At 37.8% G+C, this 21,607-nt stretch overlaps 1 protein-coding gene across 1 annotated transcript in view; it reads left to right on the top strand.

The window, feature by feature from the left end:
- The window catches only part of KLHL8 (kelch like family member 8), a 42,068-nt gene that overhangs the window by 10,335 nt on the left and 10,126 nt on the right, over nt 1–21,607 (top strand). Inside the window, exons 2-6 of the mRNA XM_075544045.1 lie at nt 2,089–2,402; nt 8,042–8,590; nt 10,430–10,616; nt 16,265–16,408; nt 17,667–17,778. Of these exons, the coding sequence (XP_075400160.1) occupies nt 2,190–2,402; nt 8,042–8,590; nt 10,430–10,616; nt 16,265–16,408; nt 17,667–17,778 (1,205 nt within the window). The 5' untranslated portion in view covers nt 2,089–2,189. The remainder of the gene's footprint in view (nt 1–2,088; nt 2,403–8,041; nt 8,591–10,429; nt 10,617–16,264; nt 16,409–17,666; nt 17,779–21,607) is intronic.

Genomic DNA, 21,607 nt, shown 5'->3' on the forward strand with positions numbered 1-21,607 from the left:
GAGAGTTTTTATTAATGATGAGTTTTTGTCAAAGATTTTTTTTCTGCATCAGTTAATGTATCTGTGTGGTTTTTCTTTACTATCTTATTTTCAATTTTAAAAATCATTTTATTGGGGGCTTGTACAATTCTTATCACAATCCATCCATCCGTTCGTTGTGTCAAGCACTTTACATATTTGTTGCCATCATCATTCTCAAAGCATTTGCTTTCTACTTCAGCCCTTGGTATCAGCTCCTCATTTTTCCATCTCCCTCTGCGCCCCCCATGAACCCTTGATAATTTATAAATTATTATTTTGTCATGTCTTACACTGTCCAACGTCTCCCTTCACCCACCTTTCTGTTGTCCATCCCCAGGGATGGGGTTATATGTAGATCCTTGTCATCGGTTCCCCCTTTCTACTCCACCCTCCCAGTGTCTCCTCTCTCACCACTGGTCCTGAGGGGTTCATCTCTCCTGGATTCTCTGTTTCCAGTACCTGTCTGTACCCGTGTACAGCTGGATTATTTTTGCTAACATTTTGCAGCTATTTTTGTTTAAGTTCATGAGAGATACCATATATACTCGAGTATTAGTCGGCCCAAATATCAGCCGAGGCACCTAATTTTACCACAAAAACTGCATTAAAAATATGCAGTTTATACAAGAGTATATATGGTATTTGTAGTTTGCTTTCTCATTATACACTGTTTGATTTTAGTATTGGTAATATTTCATAAAATGAATATAAAAGTACTCTTGTATTCTAAGAGAGAATGTAGAGTTGATGTGATTTCTTCAAATGTTTGTTAGAATTTGCTAGAAACCATTTGAGTTTAGAAACTAGTTTTTAAACTTCACTTTCTTTAATAGTGACAGTAATACTTGCGATAGCTCTTGGATGTGTTTTATAGATTGTGGTTTTTAAGGAATTGACCCATTTCAAGTTGTCATGCTTATGCTTGCATGTAGAGTTTTTCATAGTATTTACCTAACAAAATTTTCAATGCTTGTGGAGCCTTATAATTTCTATTTTATTTTATTGGTACCGTAAGATGGTATAATTCCCTCCCTAGCTCTGTTTTAGCTACATCTAACACATTTTGATACTTTGCATTTTCATTTTGTTCTATTAAAAATGTTTTCTAATTTCCCTTGAGACTTTTTCTATACTTAGAAGTATATTCTTAAGCATTTAGAGATTGTTGTGTTATCTTTACTGTTATTTGTAGTCAGTCCATTTTGGTCAGATAAACTATTATGTATAGTTAAGAGTTGCTTATTGGCCCAGGTTATTGTTTATTTTGGCGACTAACTCAAGCTGAGGTGAATTGTGTAACACTGCACATAAAAACTAGAAAATTCCCTTTAAATTTGTATTGTAAAATTAGGACTGTGCTTATTTGACCTATTCATTGTTGCCATCAGGTTGGTTCCAACCTATAGTGACCTTTCGACAACAGAACTAAACACTGCCTGTTTCTGTGCATGATTCAGCGCAGGGGGCACCCCGATGTCAGTCGCTTCCTTGAGGGCCTTCCTGTTTATTCTGCCTCTTCACTTTATCAACAATGATGTCCTTCTCCAGAGACTCATCTCTCCTAACACTGTGTCCAAAGGATGCAAGACAAAGTCTTGCCATCCTTGCCTCTAAGGAACACTCTGGCCTTCTTCCAAGACAGATTGCGTTGTCCTTTCAGCAGTTCATAATACTTCCAACATAGTTCTCTAGCACCAGAATTCAAATGCCTCAGTTCTTTTTTAGTCTTCCTTACTCATTGTCCAACTTTCACGTGCATATGAGGCAAAGAGCAACTGCCGTGGCTTGGGTCAGGCACACCTTACTCATCCAAGTAACATCCTTGCTTTTTGAAGGAGGTCTTGTGCCACGATTTACCCAGTGCAGTACATCGTTTGCTTTCCGTACTGGTGCTTCCATAAACATTGATTGTGGATCCAAGTAAGACAAACTCTTTGATAACTTCAGTCTTTTCTCCATTTATTGTGATATTACCTGTTGGTCCAGTAAATTATAATTACTAATAATAATTTTTGTTTTTTATTTATTCTCTTAGGGATTTTTAATGTGTACTTTATTGTTTCTTAGTCTCAGCAACCTGGAAATGGAAGTTGAGTTGATTTTGGCACGTGTCTGAAGTTTAATGGAATGTTTGAGAAGAGCGCTATATTAAAAGGAGAATCTCTCAAATGGCTTCAGAACCTACAAGTGCAAAACAAGCTAAGAATCACTTCACTAAAGGGAAAAGGCAGCAGCACCAGCCAGTAAGGAACAGATCTTCAGTTAGTGATGCTGATGGCGATGACACCTTTGTTTTTGAAGCAAATGAAGCATGGAGAGATTTTCATGGTTCTCTCCTGCGATTTTATGAAAATGGAGAACTCTGTGATGTCACCTTAAAGGTAAGGTTGCCTTTTTTTCTTTATCTCTAATGTGTTATTTTACTCTCTTAAGTAATGCTCTTTGTTTTCCTTCTTCGGGTTCTAATATCCACTGTAGGGACTGCACAGAACCTCATGGACAAAACTCATGATTAAAGGGTGTATTAAGGAAGGTAGCCAGTTGTAATACCAGTGAGAAATGCTCAGGATAGTTGCTTACCAGGACATGTTTAAAAAGATTCTACTCTGCCAATAAATGTCCAAAGGGCATACAATTCTGTTATAAGGGTCACCCTGAAGGCATTCAGCTCAAGCTCCATGGGTCAGCAAACCCAGCTCCCTGAATTCAGTGCCCAGAAGCCCCCCATTCTAGTGTACCCCAGCCCACAGGCACTCAGCTGCACTAATGTGGGTCATCAAGTCCAACTTCCCCCCTTAAATGCCCGGAGGCACCCCACTCAAGCCAGAATCCTGCAAAAAGGCTCTCATCTTAACTTGCTCATGGGGTGCGATGCCCATCACTATTCCAGGAAGTCCACTATGCAGAGATCTCCTGAGTCTGCATCCAGGAAGTCCACTATGCAGAGATCTTTAGTCCAGAGACTTTATGGAAGAAAAAGCCTTGTCTTTGTCCTGTGGGGTGGCTGGTGGTTTTTGAACTGCCTGCCTGCGTTGTGGTTAGCAGCCCCATGCATAACCACTGCCACCAAGGCTCTGGTGTGAAATTCAGGATAGCTAGATATATAGAATTAGAGTAATAGTTTCTTAGGGTTACAGCAGCAGAGCTTTGGGGGCTGGGGGGGGGAGGAAAGGGGAGCTAATCATAATGCATACAAGAACGAAGAACATGTTTTCAAATTGATGGTGGTGACTACACAACTCTTTAATATATTTAAATCATCGAATTGTATGGTACATGAATTCTATGTCAATAAAAGTGGAGTTTTTGTGTGTAAAAAGACTTACTGGTTAGGTAGGGACTGGTGGAACCCCCAAGACTAAGGCCCTTAGGTATGGGAAAGCATTCACTTCCATGGCTCAGTTTTCAGCCAAACAGACAGGTCTCAGTGGGGAAAGGTACATGCAGTTTAGAATAATCAACCATTTGAGATCCAAAGGACAGCATTTACTTAAGGACAAAGTTCATAAGAATTCGGAAAGAAGGAGGAAATGGGATGAGTGCTTGTTACACTGTGGGGATTACAATCAACGACATTAAACACAATTTTTGAATAGAAAGGAAACTCATCTGCTTGTATATAAACCTTTACGATAAACAAGGTTTTGGAAAACAAGTGCTTCTCAGACAACAAAAGAGAAAAATTTGGGTACTATTTTGAAGGGACATAAGTGAGAATAAATGAGGGGAGTAAGCAGAGGGAAAAATGGCTATTAATTAAATTTATTATTTCTTAGTTAATTTGACTTCTGGAATTCCAGAGCAGCAGTTATTATGAGTGAAGTTAAGGAATTGCTATTGACCAGGTAAGCTTTTGACTTGGAGTTTAGGAATCTTACTGTGTTCACTCACCCTGGGATGCAGGCTAACCAGACAACAATTTCCTGTGGAGCTAAGCTGATTGCTTGTGGTGGCGAGCCCGATTGTCAGAGTAGATCTGTGCTCCAGAGGATGCGCATTGGCTGATTTTTCTGAAGTTGACAGTTTAGACTTGGATGAAAAGGCCTTTTAGAGAACTTTAAAAGTGCTAAAATAAGTGAGATTGAATTTTAAAAATAGCTTCTTAAAATAGTGATGATTTAAAATGTTTAGTGCTTTTAAAATTTGACAAAATGGGTATTCTCAAACATATTTGGTGGCTTTCTAGTTGGTTCAGTGTTTTTGGTTGCAATTTGGCAGTCATATCAGGAGTTATTTTAAAACTTTTAAAAATTAATTCTATTTTTCAGAGTTTACTTAAAGGAAATGTTTTCAAATGCTGAGGAAAATTCTGCTTAAAAATACTGTAGAGAGTTTCTGGAGGGGTTGCAGCTACTGTCATCTAACTGAGAGGAACTACAGAGAGTCAAATATGAGTGAGCATGATAGTGGGACAAGGAGGACGGTAAAAGGAAGTAGAAGAGAACTAGGAAGCAAAACTATTTATAGAGTTTTACTGTGTATACATAGATATGTACATATGTAAATATATTAATACATAAAAATTGGAGCATTGGCCTCTGTACATATATTTATAAGGCATTGAGGTAGTAGATGGACTCTAGGCCTCTACTCAAGTTTTCCCTCCACACAAGAACACTTGGTTCTAACAATCTAGCAATGGGTGATGCCCACCTTCCCGACGTGATCTCTGAAGACAAACTGGGTGCATAAGAAAATGTGGCAAAGAAAGCAGATAGTGCCCAGCTATTAAAAGTATAGTGTTTAGGGTCTTAAAGGCTTGAAGCCAAACAAGTGGCCATCTAGGAGAGAATCGACAAAGCCCACATGCAAGAAGCACACCACCATGTGTGATCATGAGGTGTTGATGGGAACAGGCATCAGAAGTTCAAAAATAAACAACCTCATCTAGGTGACGAAGAGGGCTTGAGGTAGAGACCTACAGCCCATCCAGGGATAATTGGACATTCCAGCACAGAGGGACCACACGGAAGAAAAGATACATCCAGGGGCAGTATAGCACCAACGAAAAACACAACACTTCTCTAGGTCCTTAATCCTTCTGCCCCCCACTATTATGATCTCCGTCCTCCCTCCCAAATCCAGCTAGTTTGGCTTACATACATTGGTACAGACGAGAGCTCTCAATTCACAGAATTCAGGATAGACAGACCCCTCAGAAACAGTAACACGAGTAATGAGAGGGAAGGTGGGTAGGGGCAGCTGATAGCAATGATGGTGAAATAACCCCTCCAGGGGGACGAGTACCAGGATTGTAGGTGAAGGGATAGAAGGGGCATTGGAAGACATGTATAAATAACAATACATAATATATTAAGGGTTTGCGAGGGTGGCAGGGCCTGGAAAGAAAAAAGAGGAACTGACATCAAGGGGCTTAAGAAGCAGGACGATGTTTTGAAATTGTTGATGGCAATATCTGCATATATCCACTTAATATAATGGACACATGCACTATTATATGTAAGAACCCCCAATAAAATGATTTATTAATAGATATATATGTGTGTATATTGTTTGGGATACCAATACTTGTGAACAAATTAAGAACAATCTATCAGCCCCAGTAAGTATGAGGATTCAAGGGTTTTTCACTTTCTGCAAATTTAGGGAAAGATTTTAAATTTCAGAATAATCTGTTATGTTCCAAATCATTTGGATAATAAATACCAGTGAGTTGACAGTAGTTAATTGAATCATGGATAATTTTTTACCTCCAACTTTTCCTTTGGATGTTAGACTCATTTTGTAAATCAGAATTGAAAGTCAATGAAATTTCTGAAATTCTGTGTTGAGTTGGTCTGCATTTAAGCTCGTTTTTAGTTTGGTTCACCTCTAATCCAGAAGATTATTTAGTGTATTCAAACGGATATCTGCTTGGCTTGTCATATAGTTTTTCTGGTTGGACTAAAATGTTAGATCAGCAATAAAACTAAGAATGCTTAAATCCTATGAGCTACATCCCATGTTGAAAAGAAAGTGCTTTATTTTGCCTTTGTCTCATTTTATTAAGCAATCTGAAGGAAATTACTCACATTTTGATTAGTAGATTATATTTCATACTTTTTATCAGTGTAAGAGTTCATTTTATTAATACTAATATTCAACATACTTAATTTCATAACCTATTTTTTCTCCCTAGCCCCAGACATTTTGCATTGTTCATGTTTACAGATCTAATAAAAACCATGTTAATTAGCAGATTCATTCATATTTAGGACACGTAGTATTTATTCTTTGTATAATTTTAATTGAACAATAATGTTTAATGTGTGATTTTTATATTTTTTGAATATCTTATATGAGATTTAAAACCCCATTTTATGTCTTAAGTGAATTTGAAAACATGCCAAGCTCCGTGTTACAGTATGAGCTAAAATTTTAGTCTCAATAAAATCTAAACCATGCTTCATGAATTCTGTTCAGTTAAATATAGTATCACATCGACAGACATTTTGTGTTTGTTTAAATTAATGATATTCCTTCTTCTACATTAGTGACATAAGATCTTTCAGTCACCTCAACTAAATATTGATGTATTTGTGTTCTTCATTAATCTTCTCACCGATAAATTGAGGATAATAATATCCACTCATAAGAGTGTTGATGTGTTACTATGTGGAAAAACACTTAGAATCATGCCTGGATATAAGTGATAGATAATATACTCATAAAATGTTCTTAAATATGAGCCAATATGGAAAAAATCACAATTTATTATATGAAGATAATTCAAAAATCATTGCTGCAAGGGTTCTCGTTCATATAGACAGGTGCATTCCAAACAAAGTGGGTCTAAACACAGCTCTGTAATCAGTGGATAGTTGCAGACAAGTTTTTTCAAAAGCACAGTCTCATTAGAATGCTTTTGAAAATACAAAGGTCCAATGGGAGCAATGGCTTCCAGAGGATCTGGTAGACCATTTAACACCAAGGCAGACAGGCCCCTCTGATGCTAACGTGACTGCATCTTGGGACTCCCAAGGAATAGTCTTGATAGATTTTTCTCAGAGTTCAGAGATGATGAAAGGGGCCTATTATGAAGAAGTTTTACGAAAACTGAAAATAGCGTTGATGAGAAAGAGGCCAGGAGACTTGGGTTCTTCTAACAGTGCATCCGCTCATTCTTGAGGGCGGCAAAGGCTGTCTTAGGAGAATTTTGTTGGGAAACCCCACGCCCTCCTCACTATAGCCACTATCTTGCCCCTTCAAACAACTTCTTGTTTGAGATTTTAAATGAAAATAAAAGGAAATTTCTGTTTTTTATTTATATCAGCATATACAAGGGAAAAAACCCATAACATCCCCTTATGGAAGGGTCGCGGGGAGGAGAGAGGAGGCATTCAGGGAGCAGTGTAGCAACAATGACACATAGAACTTTCCTCTAGTTCCTAAATGCTTCCTCCCCACCATCATGATCCCAATTTGACCTTGCAAGTCTGGCTAGACTAGACGATGTACATTGGTACAGATAGGAACTGGAAACACAGGGAATCCAGGGAGGATGAGCCCTTCAGGACCAGTGGTGAGAGTGAGTAGAGAGGGGGAACCAATTATAAGGATCTACATATAACCTCCTCCCTAGGGGACAGACAACAGAAAAGTGGGTGAAAGGAGATGTCAGACAGAGTAAGATATGACAAAATAATAATTTATAAATTACCAAGGGTTCATGAGTGAAGGGGAGGGGGGGAAATGAGCTGATACCAGGGGCTTAAGTGGAGAGCAAATGTTTTGAGAATGATAAGCGTAACGAATGTACAAATGTACTGTATACAATTTATGTATGGATTGTGATAAGAGTTGTATGAGCCCCCAATAAAATGATTATTAAAAAAAAAAAAGAAAGAAACTGGCCTAGAGGAAAAGTAAGGAACCAAAAACTTACATTGTTAAAATAAATACACTACAGTTCGACATTATCTTTGAGGTTTCTGCCTCAACACATGCTTTATGCTGATCTGATGCTGATTTTGATGGTAAGCTGAATAAATTTTACTTTATTTTTATCTGTCTTGTACAGGTTGGCTCAAAGCTAATCTCTTGCCACAAGCTGGTATTGGCATGTGTTATTCCCTACTTCCGAGCCATGTTTCTCTCTGAAATGGCTGAAGCCAAGCAGACACTGATTGAGATCAGAGATTTTGATGGTGATGCAATAGAAGACTTGGTAAAGTTTGTCTATTCTTCTCGGCTCACTTTGACTGTTGACAACGTCCAGCCTCTCTTATATGCAGCCTGTATTCTGCAGGTTGAACTGGTAGCTAGAGCTTGCTGTGAGTACATGAAGTTACATTTTCATCCTTCGAATTGCCTGGCAGTAAGAGCCTTTGCAGAAAGTCACAATCGAATCGACTTAATGGACATGGCTGACCAGTATGCCTGTGAGCACTTTACTGAAGTGGTGGAGTGTGAGGACTTCGTAAGTGTGTCACCCCAGCATCTCCATAAGCTTTTGTCTTCCAGTGATTTGAATATTGAGAACGAAAAGCTGGTCTATAGTGCTGCCATCAAGTGGCTTCTTGCTAATCCTCAGCATCATTCCAAATGGCTGGATGAAACACTTGCACAGGTAGGGGCTGAAAGATGCTGTGCAGAAATGAAGTGAAAAGGAAGCAGGTGAACATGTTTCATTCTTAGAAAAAGGATATATTATTGGAAGGAATTTAGAAATCGTTAGCATAATCCATTGATGAAAATGGCTTTGACTTATTCACTTTAAAGATGTCTGAATTTGTGCATTTGAATCAATATTCTGTTTTTTCATATGAATATTTAGAATATTCTTTTGAGATCGCTGAAGATAACTTGGGATAACTGAGTCACTTTGATTTTTTTTCTTATAAGTCACTTTGATTTGAAACTTTTGGTATAAGTATTTTATTTTTGCTAATAGAACTTCATTCTGAGGAAATAAGTCTAAATTGATAAAATTTATAGCTTAATGGTTTCATAATGAAGGTTCTAAATTAAACTGAGCTATCTATTTAAAATATACTCAGTCCTAGTGTACATAAAGAAGCCCTGCTGGTATAGTGTTATCTGTTGGACTACTAACCTCAAGGTCAGCTTCAAAACCATCAGCCTTCTGAGGGAGAAAAATGAGACTTTCTACTCCTTAAAGAGTAACTGTCTCTGAAACCTACAGTAACTGCTCTAGCCTCCAGGTCACCATGAGTCAGAATTGACTCAGTGGCAGTGAATTTGAGTTTGAGTGCACATAAATTCATTCTGGTAAGAATCACAAGACAATACTTTGGGCAAAAAGAGAGATGAGACTTTAGCTACTTATTTCTTTACTTTGTCCGTAGTTTGACTTGTCTAACTTCAAAATGTATTTATTACTGCTTTACTTAACTAGGTTTTTTTTGGATAAGAAGAGCATAAATAGGCCCTTTAAAAATGTACACTTTGCTTTTTATTTCTTTTCTCCTGTTTCTTCCTTCATTTATTTCTGAGAAATAAAAGTGAAACTGCTTTAAAGAGGATTGTTCTTGCTTTGCAAATTTAAATGCTGTTAACATTGTGCCTGAGAGCAGCACTTGATTGCAATAATTATGCTAACTATTTTATCATGTAAAACAGGATTATCATAAATTTTAGCATATAAATATTACAGAGAGTAGAGTTGTTTGTCATTACTAGTGTTCTCATCATAGATATTGCAAGTGAGACTGATGTTTTTCAAGCTCATAGAGCAATATCTCTGTTTTGGGGGTTTTTTGCAGTTAAGTGTTTATCTACTTCCAGCACCCTTCTGGAATGTCTGTCTTAGAATTACTCTGAAAATAAGTTTGTCAACAGAAACAAAGTTTCATTATCTTGCAGCTATGTCTTACTTGTTTGCGTGCTTTTAAATTAAAAATTACTATTAGCTAGCTTGATCATTCCTTTCAGTACCTTAGAAAATCAACGCATCTTTTAAGAGACATATGATGGGAAAGAGTTATAGCTTTCCTAAATGATTTAAAGAAAACTGAATTCATTTGTTCTGATAGGGACATTTGTTTGTTAAGTAAGAAATGCATCACGTTTCTGGATGTTAAATCTTAGCCTGAAGAATCAAAAGGACAAGCGTGACAATTTTGCTTTGATTATGTCTGTAGTGGTAAAGGGGTCCTTGTGATTATTTCAGTACCATTTTTGGAGCTGAGCAGTTTGAATGGTGATAGGAACTACTTTATCTGACTCAGAAGAGCAGATATATTCTCTTAACATGCACTCTGATTTCATAAGTTTAGACCAACACAAGAAATTGCTTAGAGTTTGGCATATTGAATTTCATTTATGTGCTAGAAAAGCCAGGGGAGTTGCCATGAATTTTAAAAAGAGACCTTCTACAATGAAAATAGTGAATAAACTATCCAATGACAACTTAAGTGTTTGTATCAGTAACTATTAATGATCTTAGGTTCGGCTGCCGTTGTTGCCAATTGACTTTCTTATGGGTGTTGTGGCAAAAGAACAGATTGTCAAACAAAATCTTAAATGTAGAGATTTATTGGATGAAGCAAGAAATTACCACCTTCACTTGAGTAGCAGAGCCATACCTGACTTTGAATACTCCATTCGGACTACACCAAGAAAGCATACTGCTGGTAATTAAATCATTTATTTTATCAACTTTTCAGGAAGGATCTCTGTTGGACATATTTGAGGGTTGGTTGTAGATGCCCAAATTTAATAGTAAGATCATTAACATTGGATTACTTTACAGTAGTAGGTTAAAATGAGATTTTATATACATAATTATTATCATGAATGACAGTTTTTATAAAAGTCACAGGACATCCTATGCACACTGAAGAGCCCACTGAAAGATCTTTTCTTTGAGGCCTTCCTGGGTTCTTATGGATCACAGCCCAATGGGAAACCACTATGCCATCTGGGCTCCTATCTTCCTGGATTCTTCTAAGCAGAATTAACTGCTCTACTATTTGAGCTTCCAGAGCACTCCACTGGCATTTATTGTACCACGTTGGCTATTGTGTTTTATTTTACTTACATAACAGGCTTGGGTTCTCCAAAGACAGAAATTGGGTTTTTTTAGGTTTGTATCCCCATGGTCAAGTATGGAACTTGACACATACTATGTGTTGAATATTAGTTTTTATATTAGAAAAACACTAATAAATGGATCTTAACATGTGTAAAGTAGAGCTTATTAGAATCTGAAGTGTGCCTGCATTTTAAGAGACATGCCTTTAAGTTTTTTACCTCTACTTTCCACACTTTTCAGATTTTATAAACAGTTCACACAAGCTCTCAGATACAATGCTGTATTCCCATTTCAGAATGAATAATTTGATCTGAAACAGAGACTTCCATATCCCATAAACTCTATTGATTTGTTTGATCAAAAGCTGAAGGCTTAGGGCTAGGCAGTGTTTTATTCTGTTGTGCATAGGATTGCGATGGGTAGGAACTGACTTGATGGCACTTTAACAACAACAAGAAAGTCAAAGGGAAATAATTAAGGTACATCTGTGAATCAGAAGGAAGGGCAGGAAGTAGGCTGAGAATATATTTGAAAAATGAGAAAATTTAAGTGAGGTCCAGGAATTCAGAATGAATTCTGGATAGAGAGATCTACATTGGCTGCTGGTGGTTAGGGATTGGCCTGTGTACTAGGCTGCCAACTCTTCAGATTGGCAGTCCAAATCTACTAGTTGCTCCCCAGGAGAGAGATAATAAGGCTGCTTCTCCTGTAAAGATTTGCAGACACAGAAACCCTATACAGGGTTACTGTGAGTTGTAATTGACTCAGTGCCACTCGGAATATAGAGTTAGGAATCCTGGTTGTGGAATTATTAAGTGCTTAGCTAATAACCAGAGGTCAGGAGTTTGAGCCCACCATCAGTTTTGAGGGAGAAAGACCTAGTGATCTACTCCTATAAATATTAACACGAAGAAACACTATCGGACAATTCTCTATCCTATAGAGTCAGAATTGACTCAACAGCATGTCACAATAACAATGTAGAATTATGAAAGAAACCTATGGAACATCTTTCAGGACAACAAAACAGTACCTGGCTGTGAGGAAAATGGGGTTTCATCGAGGTAGTATAGTTAAAATTTTAAAGTCATACCCCAAACAAGCCGGTTATAGTTGAAACCCATGGGGTTTCCAGGGTGGTTAAGTCTTTACATAAACAGGCTGCCATGTGTTTCTCCACATGAAGTAGCTGTGGGTTCACACTACTGACCTTTAATTAAGTTTGAATCCTGAATGCTTAGCCACTGTACTACCAGGGCTCCTGTTGAAAGTTAGTGTTTTCAGGTGCCATTGGATTGGTTCACAATCTATGAACAACGGCACCAAAACAATCTCTTTCCTAACAGATGTGTCAAAACTTGGTTACTCTAGGTAGATGGCTTGATTTCTTTGTTCTTCATTCTATCCCATTATCTTATTCATCTTAAATACCAGTTCCAGACTGTTTGACCACCATAACTATGTAGAAGGTGCTGAGATTCGGATGTGAGAGCCTCCTGCTTTGCTTTTCTTCAGTAGTACTTTGCTAATCTTGATTACTTTTCCCGTCTCTGTAAGAATGGTGTTGAGATTTGTACCAGAATTGCATTTCATTTATAGACCACTTTGAGTGCTCTTGACATTTTCACAATGTTAAACCTTCCTATCCATGAACCTAGTATAATGGTACATTTTTATAGGTCTCTTGGTTTCTTGTAGGAATGTTTTGTAGTTTTCTTTGTACAAGTCTCTTGTTTCACTGGTCAAGTTTATTCCTAAGTATTTTATCTTTCACGTAGCTATTGTAAATTGTATTGTTTTCTTGATTTCAGAGCTCTCTATTAATATATAAGAATGCAATTTATTTTATGTTGATTTTCTACCCTACCACATTGCTAAATCTTTTAAATTAGCTGAGTTTTCTTGTTCAATCTAGGTTTTTTGCGTATATTGTACTATCTAAAAATAGAGTGTAACTTCTTTTTTGACAATTTGGGTCTCTTTGACTTGGTACATTGTGATTGTCTTTGGGGGTCTATCTTGTTTGTGCTTCTTTCGGCTTCTTGTATGGTTATTTTCTTCTTACTATATTTGGGAAATTTTCTTCCAAAAGTTCTTAGACAGTTTTCTGTGTGTGTTTAATGTTTCTTCCTGCTATGGAATTCCTGTCATGTATATCTTATTCCTGTTGATACTATCTCACATAATTTTTAGATATTCTATGGATTTTTGGGTTCTTTTGTTGAATTGTTCTTGTAGTTTGATTTTGAGAAGATTGTGTTCAAGCTAATTCATTGTTCTGTTGCTTCAGTTCTACAGCGTTGTTCTTGTAATGTATTATTTATTACAGAGATTGTAGCATGAGTCTTCTGGATTTACCTTTGCTCTTTTTGTATGGTTTTTCATATTTCATTTGTTTTCGTCAGATTTGTTAGTGTTTTCCAGAATTCCATAGTTTTCCTTTTTCTTTTCTTTGCCGGTCTTGATCTTTTTCTCCCTCTTTTTAAAGCACTTAGGAATTATTCTTCTGAATTCATTTTCAGATTGTCCCAAGGCCATGCCTTCTCCAGAAAGGCCTTTTACTCTGTATAATGGTTGCTAGTTTGTGTCATTCTGCCTTGTTTCTTTGTATGAGCTGTAATCAATTGTTTTCTCTGAGACATTGTGGTTTTGTTTCCTGAACTTTTTGGGGAGGGTGTGTGTGTTTGTTGATGAAAGTAAAATAAATAAATAAATGTTACTATAAGACTCACGGTTTTTCTCCTCTTGACTCACCACTCAGGCGAGACCTTCGGGCCCATAAATGTGTGCATTCCATTGCTCTGCCACTTTAAAATAGCCCTAAGCCGAGCTTGTTGGGCCTGGGACCATGGCAGCCCTTGTTAGCTGCCCAAACACCTCAATGTGGGCCCATGGCCATTCCACGTGCCAGGGATACGTAGTCTTTCTGTGGTCTAGAGCAGTGGTTCTCAGCCTTCCTAATGCCAGGAACCTTTAATATGGTTCCTCATGTTGTGGTGACACCCCCAACAATGAAATTATTTTCGTTGCTACTTTATAACTGTACTTTTGCTACTGTTATGAATCAGGCAACCCCTGTGACAGGGTCGTTCAACCCCCAAAGGGGTTGCAGCCCACAGGTTGAGAACTGCTGGTCTAGAGATTCAGAGCTCCAGATTTTTCTTCATTAATTTTTTTATCTTTGGTGAAGAGGGTTCACACAGTATGTCATCTTACTGGAAGTCTATATAGATAGAGCTAAAGAGAGCACAGTACTCAAGGCAGACATTTAATTGTTGCGCTAAACTGTGGTTGGGTCTTAAGAAGACCTTGGGAGATATTTTTCATTTAAATTTCAAAGATTATCTCAGGGCAGTAGTTGAGGGGGTTCATCCCATCCAGCCTTCATGTAACCAAAAAGACAAAACAAATCTGAATTTTAAGAGAATTTGACATTCTTTTCTGTGTTTCCTACTTTTGATCAGCAGTCTGTAGACTTTGATCAAACGCTTCAGTCATAGGAACTGGACACTGTGTCCTCCTTGTGGTCTCCTGGGAAAGGGGACAGCTGTTCATAGAGACAGTCGAGCAAGTTTATTTGGAGACAGTTTGGGGGAGCTGGTCTTGAATTCTGTGGCCTTCTTGCACCAGTTCTGGACTTTGTCCACAGTTTCTTCATTCATCAGAGCTGACAGCCTTCCTTCTCTTGGCTTTTCTTTCTTTTTTTTAAAAAATCAGACAGGAGCAAACAGGATGTTGCGAGTCCTGCTCACAGGGAGACGGGGATGTTAATCACGTTCTCTTGCCTTCTGCTTGACATCTTCTTGACTTTAGCATTCTTGATTCAACTAAGAATCTGCTGTTTTATATGGGCAGCATTCCTATAAACTTGATGCAAAGCTTCAGTGACTTAGGAAGATGGCCACTTGAGTCTTGTTTAAAATTTGATATAATCCTTGACCTCACAATTGTTGTTTCCTTTTCTTATTGAAGGGACCCAGTAAGACTGGGGTAAGTGTATTGCTATAGAACTTCTCTGTAGCCACCTACAAGCACAGAAACATGCTTTAAGCTTGTTTTATTTTATTTGGAATAAGCTTGTGCACATAAGAAATGGAACTGGGAGGGTGGGTTGGAAGGGGGGAACCAATTACAAGGATCTACATGTAACCTCCTCCCTGGGGGACGGACAACAGAAAGGTGGATGGAGGGAGACGCCAGATAGGGCAAGATATGACAAAATAATAATTTATAAATTATCAAGGGTTTATGAGGGAGGGTCGAGTGGGGAGGGAGGGGGAAAATGAGGACCTGATGCCAGGAGCTTAAGTGGAGAGCAAATGTTTTGAGAAGGGTGTGGGCAATGAATATACAAATATGCTTTACACAATTGATGTATGTATGGATTGTGATAGAGGTGTATAAGCCCTAAAAAACGATTAAAAAAAATAAGTAACAGGGGAAAAAAGAATTGGAACCTTGATAGCAGTGCTTTTTGACTTCCCCTGGTCTGTACCATAACATTTGGCATTATAACCATTTTAAAGTATATAGTTCTGTTAATGTCAGGAGGAAAGTGGTTGAAAGAATTTTTAGTGAATTACTCGAATGATAGTGTAAAAAGTGAGTTTTAAAACAAGATATTGAGTGATGAGTTGATGTGCCTGGACTGAAAGGTTGGCAGTGGGAATGGAGAGGGAGAGGGAGGACCCAGTAGGGAAAGATGTTGCTTACTTAGGCAAGGAAAGGGAGAAGCATTTGGAGTCGAACATCTTGGGTTTGAAATGCCTGTGGGACCGACCTGAAGAAGAAATGTAGACTGGAGAGCATGAGACGTGATTCTGAAAGCGAAGGGCTGATGTTTTTGAGCGTGAGCCTGAAATTTGTGAGAAGTGGGCTAAGATATAGAGTGGAATATGGAAAACATGAGAGAAAAAGGAGATGACTGAACCAAAAGGCAACTTTGACATGATGGGAATTTGTTGGATTTTGTAATGACCTTAGCAAGCAGGAGGACTTTCACAGAGTTGGTGAGGAGGAATAAAGCCTACTGTGATGGGATGTTAACAAGCAGAAAGAACCTATTCTCTGATGGGGAAAAAAGAAAGAACATCTAGTACTGTGACAGCACTACCGAATGGTACCACTAGATTATGTTTCATTTATCTTGGTCATCAAACAAAATTCCAGTTGCCTAAATACTTTTCTGTATGAGTTTTACAAATAAGCATTGCCAGTGAATGTTGATCTTTGTGGTTTTGCCTTTAGGTGTGCTTTTCTGTGTTGGTGGCCGAGGCGGGTCTGGTGACCCCTTCCGCAGCATTGAGTGCTATTCTATCCACAGGAACACTTGGTTCTTTGGACCAGAGATGAATAGCCGAAGGCGCCATGTTGGTGTGATTTCTGTGGAAGGTAGTACACTGTTTCAAATCACATCATGTTATCATAATCTCTAATATTTGAACATTGAGTTTCTTTACGGAAGAAAATTGTGAAATCATATTTCTTAACTTATCACTAATATATTTGTTTAGTGATAATTCACTTGTTCGGTGTGTACAATTTGTGAATAATGTGGAAATGAATAAGAAAAAGGTAAAGAATTAAAATAAACTATTCTAAGTTATATTTGGGAGCTCTGTTGGTGTAGTGATTAAGCATTGGGCTGCTACCCCCAAGGTCTGCAGTTCAAAAACCATTAACTGCTCATGGAAAGAAAGATGGGGCTTTCTGCTCCCATAAAGAGTTACAGTTGCAGAAAATAAAAAATTTTCCGATTAAAATCGTCCATTACACAAGAATAATATATGCCCGCTTTTTTTCCTACGCCCATATCACTGCTACTACTAAAATTAGATTTTTTTTTACTGGTTAATCTAATGAATTATTTACAGAATCATCAGTAAAAGTTTAAAAGACTTTAAAATACTATTTTTCTGATTATAAAAGCATAAATCCTCATTTTGAAAAATATAAAACATTTTAATTAAAAAACATCTATAACCCGAACATCCAAAGTCACAGTTAACATTTTGATATATAATCTTTCTTTTTAAAAAAATCATTTTATTGGGAACGCGTATACTGCATATCACAATCCATACATACATCCATTGTGTCAAGCAATTTGTACATTTGTTGCCCTCATCGTTCTCAAAACATTTTCTTTCTACTTGACCCCTTGGTATCAGCTCCTCATTTTCCCCCTCCCTCCCCTCCCCTCCCACCCTCCTTAACACTTGATAATTTGTAAATTATTTTTTCATGATCTATAATCTTTGTGTGTTTTGCTTTGTTATCTTTTGAAAAAGTAGATGATATTTATAGTTTTATATTTTCTTTATATAATATATTAAGAGCACCCCACTCCCAATTTTATTAAACATTCTTTGAAATGATGATTTATAGCATGATTATAACAGTTTTGCAAATCTACAGGATAATGTTTGAGCATTTAGATAAGGTTGTGTAGGTCATTATGCTCCAGCCCTCCTATAATAGGGAAGCTTACATTTATTTGCTAAAGTGGCCGATCATAATCTTGAACAAAGTAACAGTTGTTGAGAATTGTTTACCATAGACATTTTAATGCTATATTGTCTTTTTAAACTAACGATATTATCAGGTTGTATATTAGGAATCAAATGAGAGCACTTTTCTATTTGGACAGGGAAAGTGTATGCCGTGGGTGGACATGATGGAAATGAGCACTTGGGCAGCATGGAGATGTTTGACCCACTCACTAATAAGTGGGTGACGAAGGCATCAATGAACACAAAGAGGTAGGTCAGCCTGGAGATTTCTTTACACTGGATGGTAAAAAGTGGAGGAAGTTTCTTAAAATTGAATATCATAACTTTCACAGTTTCAGAAATTTTGAATACCTTCCTGAACACATTTTGGTAAAGCATTTAAGGTGATGCTTTATAATAACTGTTGATATCTTTTTTAAAATTAAAAATGAATTCATCTTTTAGAGTACTATAACAGTAGCCGACATTTTCACTACACTAGAGTATTGTTGCTTTCTAAATTTGTTTTAAAATAATTGAGGTTTTTCAGAAAAGTTACAAAGCTAGTAGACTTTCTTGAGTACTGCTAGTTTTCAGCCAAAGGTGATTTTGCCTCCTTGAGTGGATCTCAGTCAATACTTCTGGAAGCAGCAGTCAGGAAATCAAGAGTTGCATTAGTTAAATCTGCTGAGTATTAATGCTTACAATTTTTCTCTACAATAAATTAAAACATGTAGACTAATTTCCCTCATCTAAGGGGAGAAAATCTATAGCAGCATGATTTAGAACTAACCTGTTCAACACTTTTATTAGTGATATTAGTATGAAATTTTCAGATATCCCAAAGTGGGAAGGATAGCTTGTATCATGTGATCAAATCAGAGTTCAAAAGCCACAATCTGCTAAATATACTTCAGATTTATAAGAAAACCCTAAAGTTTTTTAATTTGAAGAGTTTCTTATTAAAGTCTCATTTACTTATAAAATCAGGCTTGATTGTTTCATATGTTTTAGAAAGTATATATAGACCAATCTGAACCGGCTCTTACGGGCAAAGAGCTGTAGCTGTCTCCACGGGAACAGGTGAGAGCTGTACGGTGGTAGCCGCCTTTTTCACTGTGCCTCTTAGTGGCCTCCAAGTGCTCTCAAAGGGGCCAGGAGTAAAAGAGTCAGACTCTTTGTGCAGCTTCAAAAATACTCCTAACATTTTTATTTTGGGTGGATGTTGAATAATCTATTAGTATAGTATCAATGTTGATAGTTATGCTCTCAGGAGGGTCCACAAAGATTTATTGTTAGGAAGGTGACAGTGATAACGGGTCATAACAAAAGGGGTGGCAGGTTAGTTAGACATCTGAAAGCCATGTCATTTAAAACATAGTAAAAGTTTTAGTCTGGAGAGGGAGGGCTCACTGGGTATATCTGGTTAAGAGAATGAACGTTGCTTTAGGACAGGACACTGGTTCTCAACCTTCCTAATGCCGTGACCCTTTAATACAATTCCTCATGTTGTGGTGAGCCCTCCCCCCCAACCATAAAGTTATTTCGTTGCAACTTCATAACTGTAATTTACTACTGTTATGAATCAGTCGACCCCTGCAAAAGGGTCCTTTGACCCCCAAAGGGGTCGCGACCCAAAGGTTGAGACTGCCGCTTTAGGAGGATTCATAGGCATAAACATACTTATTGGTTGATTGTGCAACACAATAGCAATAGAGCATGCAGTAATTAATTCCTTCCAGTGCCTGGAATGGTGGCTGGGTATGTCAGGAAGATCTTTGGTGTTTTATACAAATAGATTAAATTAGATTTCCCCTTTTCTAACTCAAATTTAAAATTCAGCAAATGGATGAAGGTCTCAAAGATTTGAGGAGTGATTCATTTAACCTGCCTACTAAACTAACATAGATATTCTGCTCTTTGTTACACATTGAAAATACAGTACAGAGAAAAGAGAACAGTAAATGAGGAAAATACTGTTTAAGATTAGCTTTGTTTAGAGAACAAAACATATAAATATTCTCAATTGCAGTATTATTTTTAAAAATAAATGGATTTAAGACTACCAAAAGCCACATAGCTCATACACAGTGGTTTGATAGGTTTGCAAGTTGTAGCAACATTCTATAAAAGTTAATTTATTATAAAAGCCATTTTAGGCAGAGCACATGAGCACACGTTCCCGTTAGTTGCTGTTCTTGACGGATTTGACCAGAAGTATTTCTGAGGTTTCTCCACGACTCAAAGAAGAAAGATTAGAGGGAGATCTGAGAGCCAGTGGTAAAATACACAAGGACTTCCCGCTGATGTACTGATTATATTTTAGTACTCTCATGGGGTTTGATGCTACAGAGGAACGATCCATGATTTGTTTTAATTCTGATACATGAATTAATGGTGAGGAAAATCCCAAAGTTAAATTTTTATCTTTATATCTTTATTTTGTCATGCGGTTACACTATTTTTTAGCCAAGGAATGAATTGAACTTCTGTCAAAATAGTTGAATGTTTTTAATCTTCTAAAATATGTACTGAGAGCATTTACAACAGTTTTCCAACTGTGCAAATATACATCTGTTATGATTTTTCCAAATTATTTATTAGTTGTATTTCCCCAAGTCTTTTTAGTATACATTCCAAGACAGTTTTCACATGTAAAATAACCAAGTTTAAAAATATATTATCCTTTGCTCTCATCTCATGAACACTGGTTTTCAAGCTGCGGTTTTACCAACACCATGATTGTAACATCTCCAGGAACTCAATTGATTGATTGATTCAACAAGCACTGGTTAAGTCCCCGGTGCAGGGTAAAGCACATGCTAAAACAAGAGAGCCAGAGAAAACAGGGGCCCAGCATGAGAGATGTTCACTCACTCACTGCCATCCAGTCCATGCCAGCGCAGGGTGACCCCCATAAGGCAGGGTAGAACTGCCCTTCAGAGTTTCTGAGACTTTTGGTTTTTTAATCATTTTATTGGGGGCTCGTACAATTCTTATCACAATCTTTATGCCCATCCACTGTAATTGGTTCCCCCTCTGTACTCCACCTTCTCTCTACCCTCCTGGTATCACCACTCTCATCTCAGCACTAGTCCTGAAAGGGTCATCCGCCCTGGAGTCCCTGTGTTTCCACTCCCATCTGTACCACTCTATATCCTCTGGTCTAGCTGGATTTATAAGGTAGAATTGGGATCATGATAGTGGGGCGGGGGGGGGGGGGCGAGGAAGCATTTAACTAGAGGAAAGTTGTATGTTTCATCGTTGTCACACTGTACCCTGACTGACCCTTCTGTACGTGGGTGTCCAGTTGCCTACAGATGGGCTTTGGGTCTACACTCCACACTCCCCCTCTTTCACAAAGATAAGATTTTTTGTTCTTTTATGCCTGATACCTGATCCCTTCAACACCTCATCATCACATAGGCTAATGTGCTTCTTTCATGTGGGCTTTGTTGCTTCTGAGCTAGATGGCCACTTGTTTACCTTCAAGCCTTTAAGACCCTAGATGCTATATCTTTTGATAGCCGGGCACCATCCGCTTTCTTCACGATTTATACATTTCTTTTTTTGTTTGTTTGTTAAACATTTTATTAGGGGCTCATACAACTCTTATCACAATCCATACATAAACATACATCTTTTCTATAAAGCACATCTGTACATTCTTTGCCCTAATCATTTTCTTTTTCTTGTCACCATCATTTTCAAAACATTGCCTTTTTACTTGAGCCCTTGGTATCAGCTCCTCTTTCCCCACCCCCCTCAAGACTGTAACTCTTTATAGGAGTAGAAAGCCCCGTCTTCTTGTTACTCCTGTGCGTTCACGAGACTGTACATTTTTATGAGCGTAGAAAGCCTCTTCTTTCTGGTGTTTTGAACTGCTGGCCTTGCTGCCCAACCTACAATCCACGACACTACCCACCAGGGCTTCTCTGAGAGACAGTTCACTGCCATAGAGTCAGGAAGGACGCATAGTGACCCTGTAGGACAGAGCAGAACCAACTGCCCCTGTGGGTTTCCGAAGAGTGTACCTCAGGAAGACTGTGACTGAAGAAAGCCCCCATCTTTCTCCTGCAGAGCAGCAATGAAGCGAAAG

The sequence above is a fragment of the Tenrec ecaudatus genome, chromosome 3 (assembly GCF_050624435.1).
Source record: "Tenrec ecaudatus isolate mTenEca1 chromosome 3, mTenEca1.hap1, whole genome shotgun sequence".
Lineage (NCBI taxonomy): Eukaryota > Metazoa > Chordata > Mammalia > Afrosoricida > Tenrecidae > Tenrec > Tenrec ecaudatus.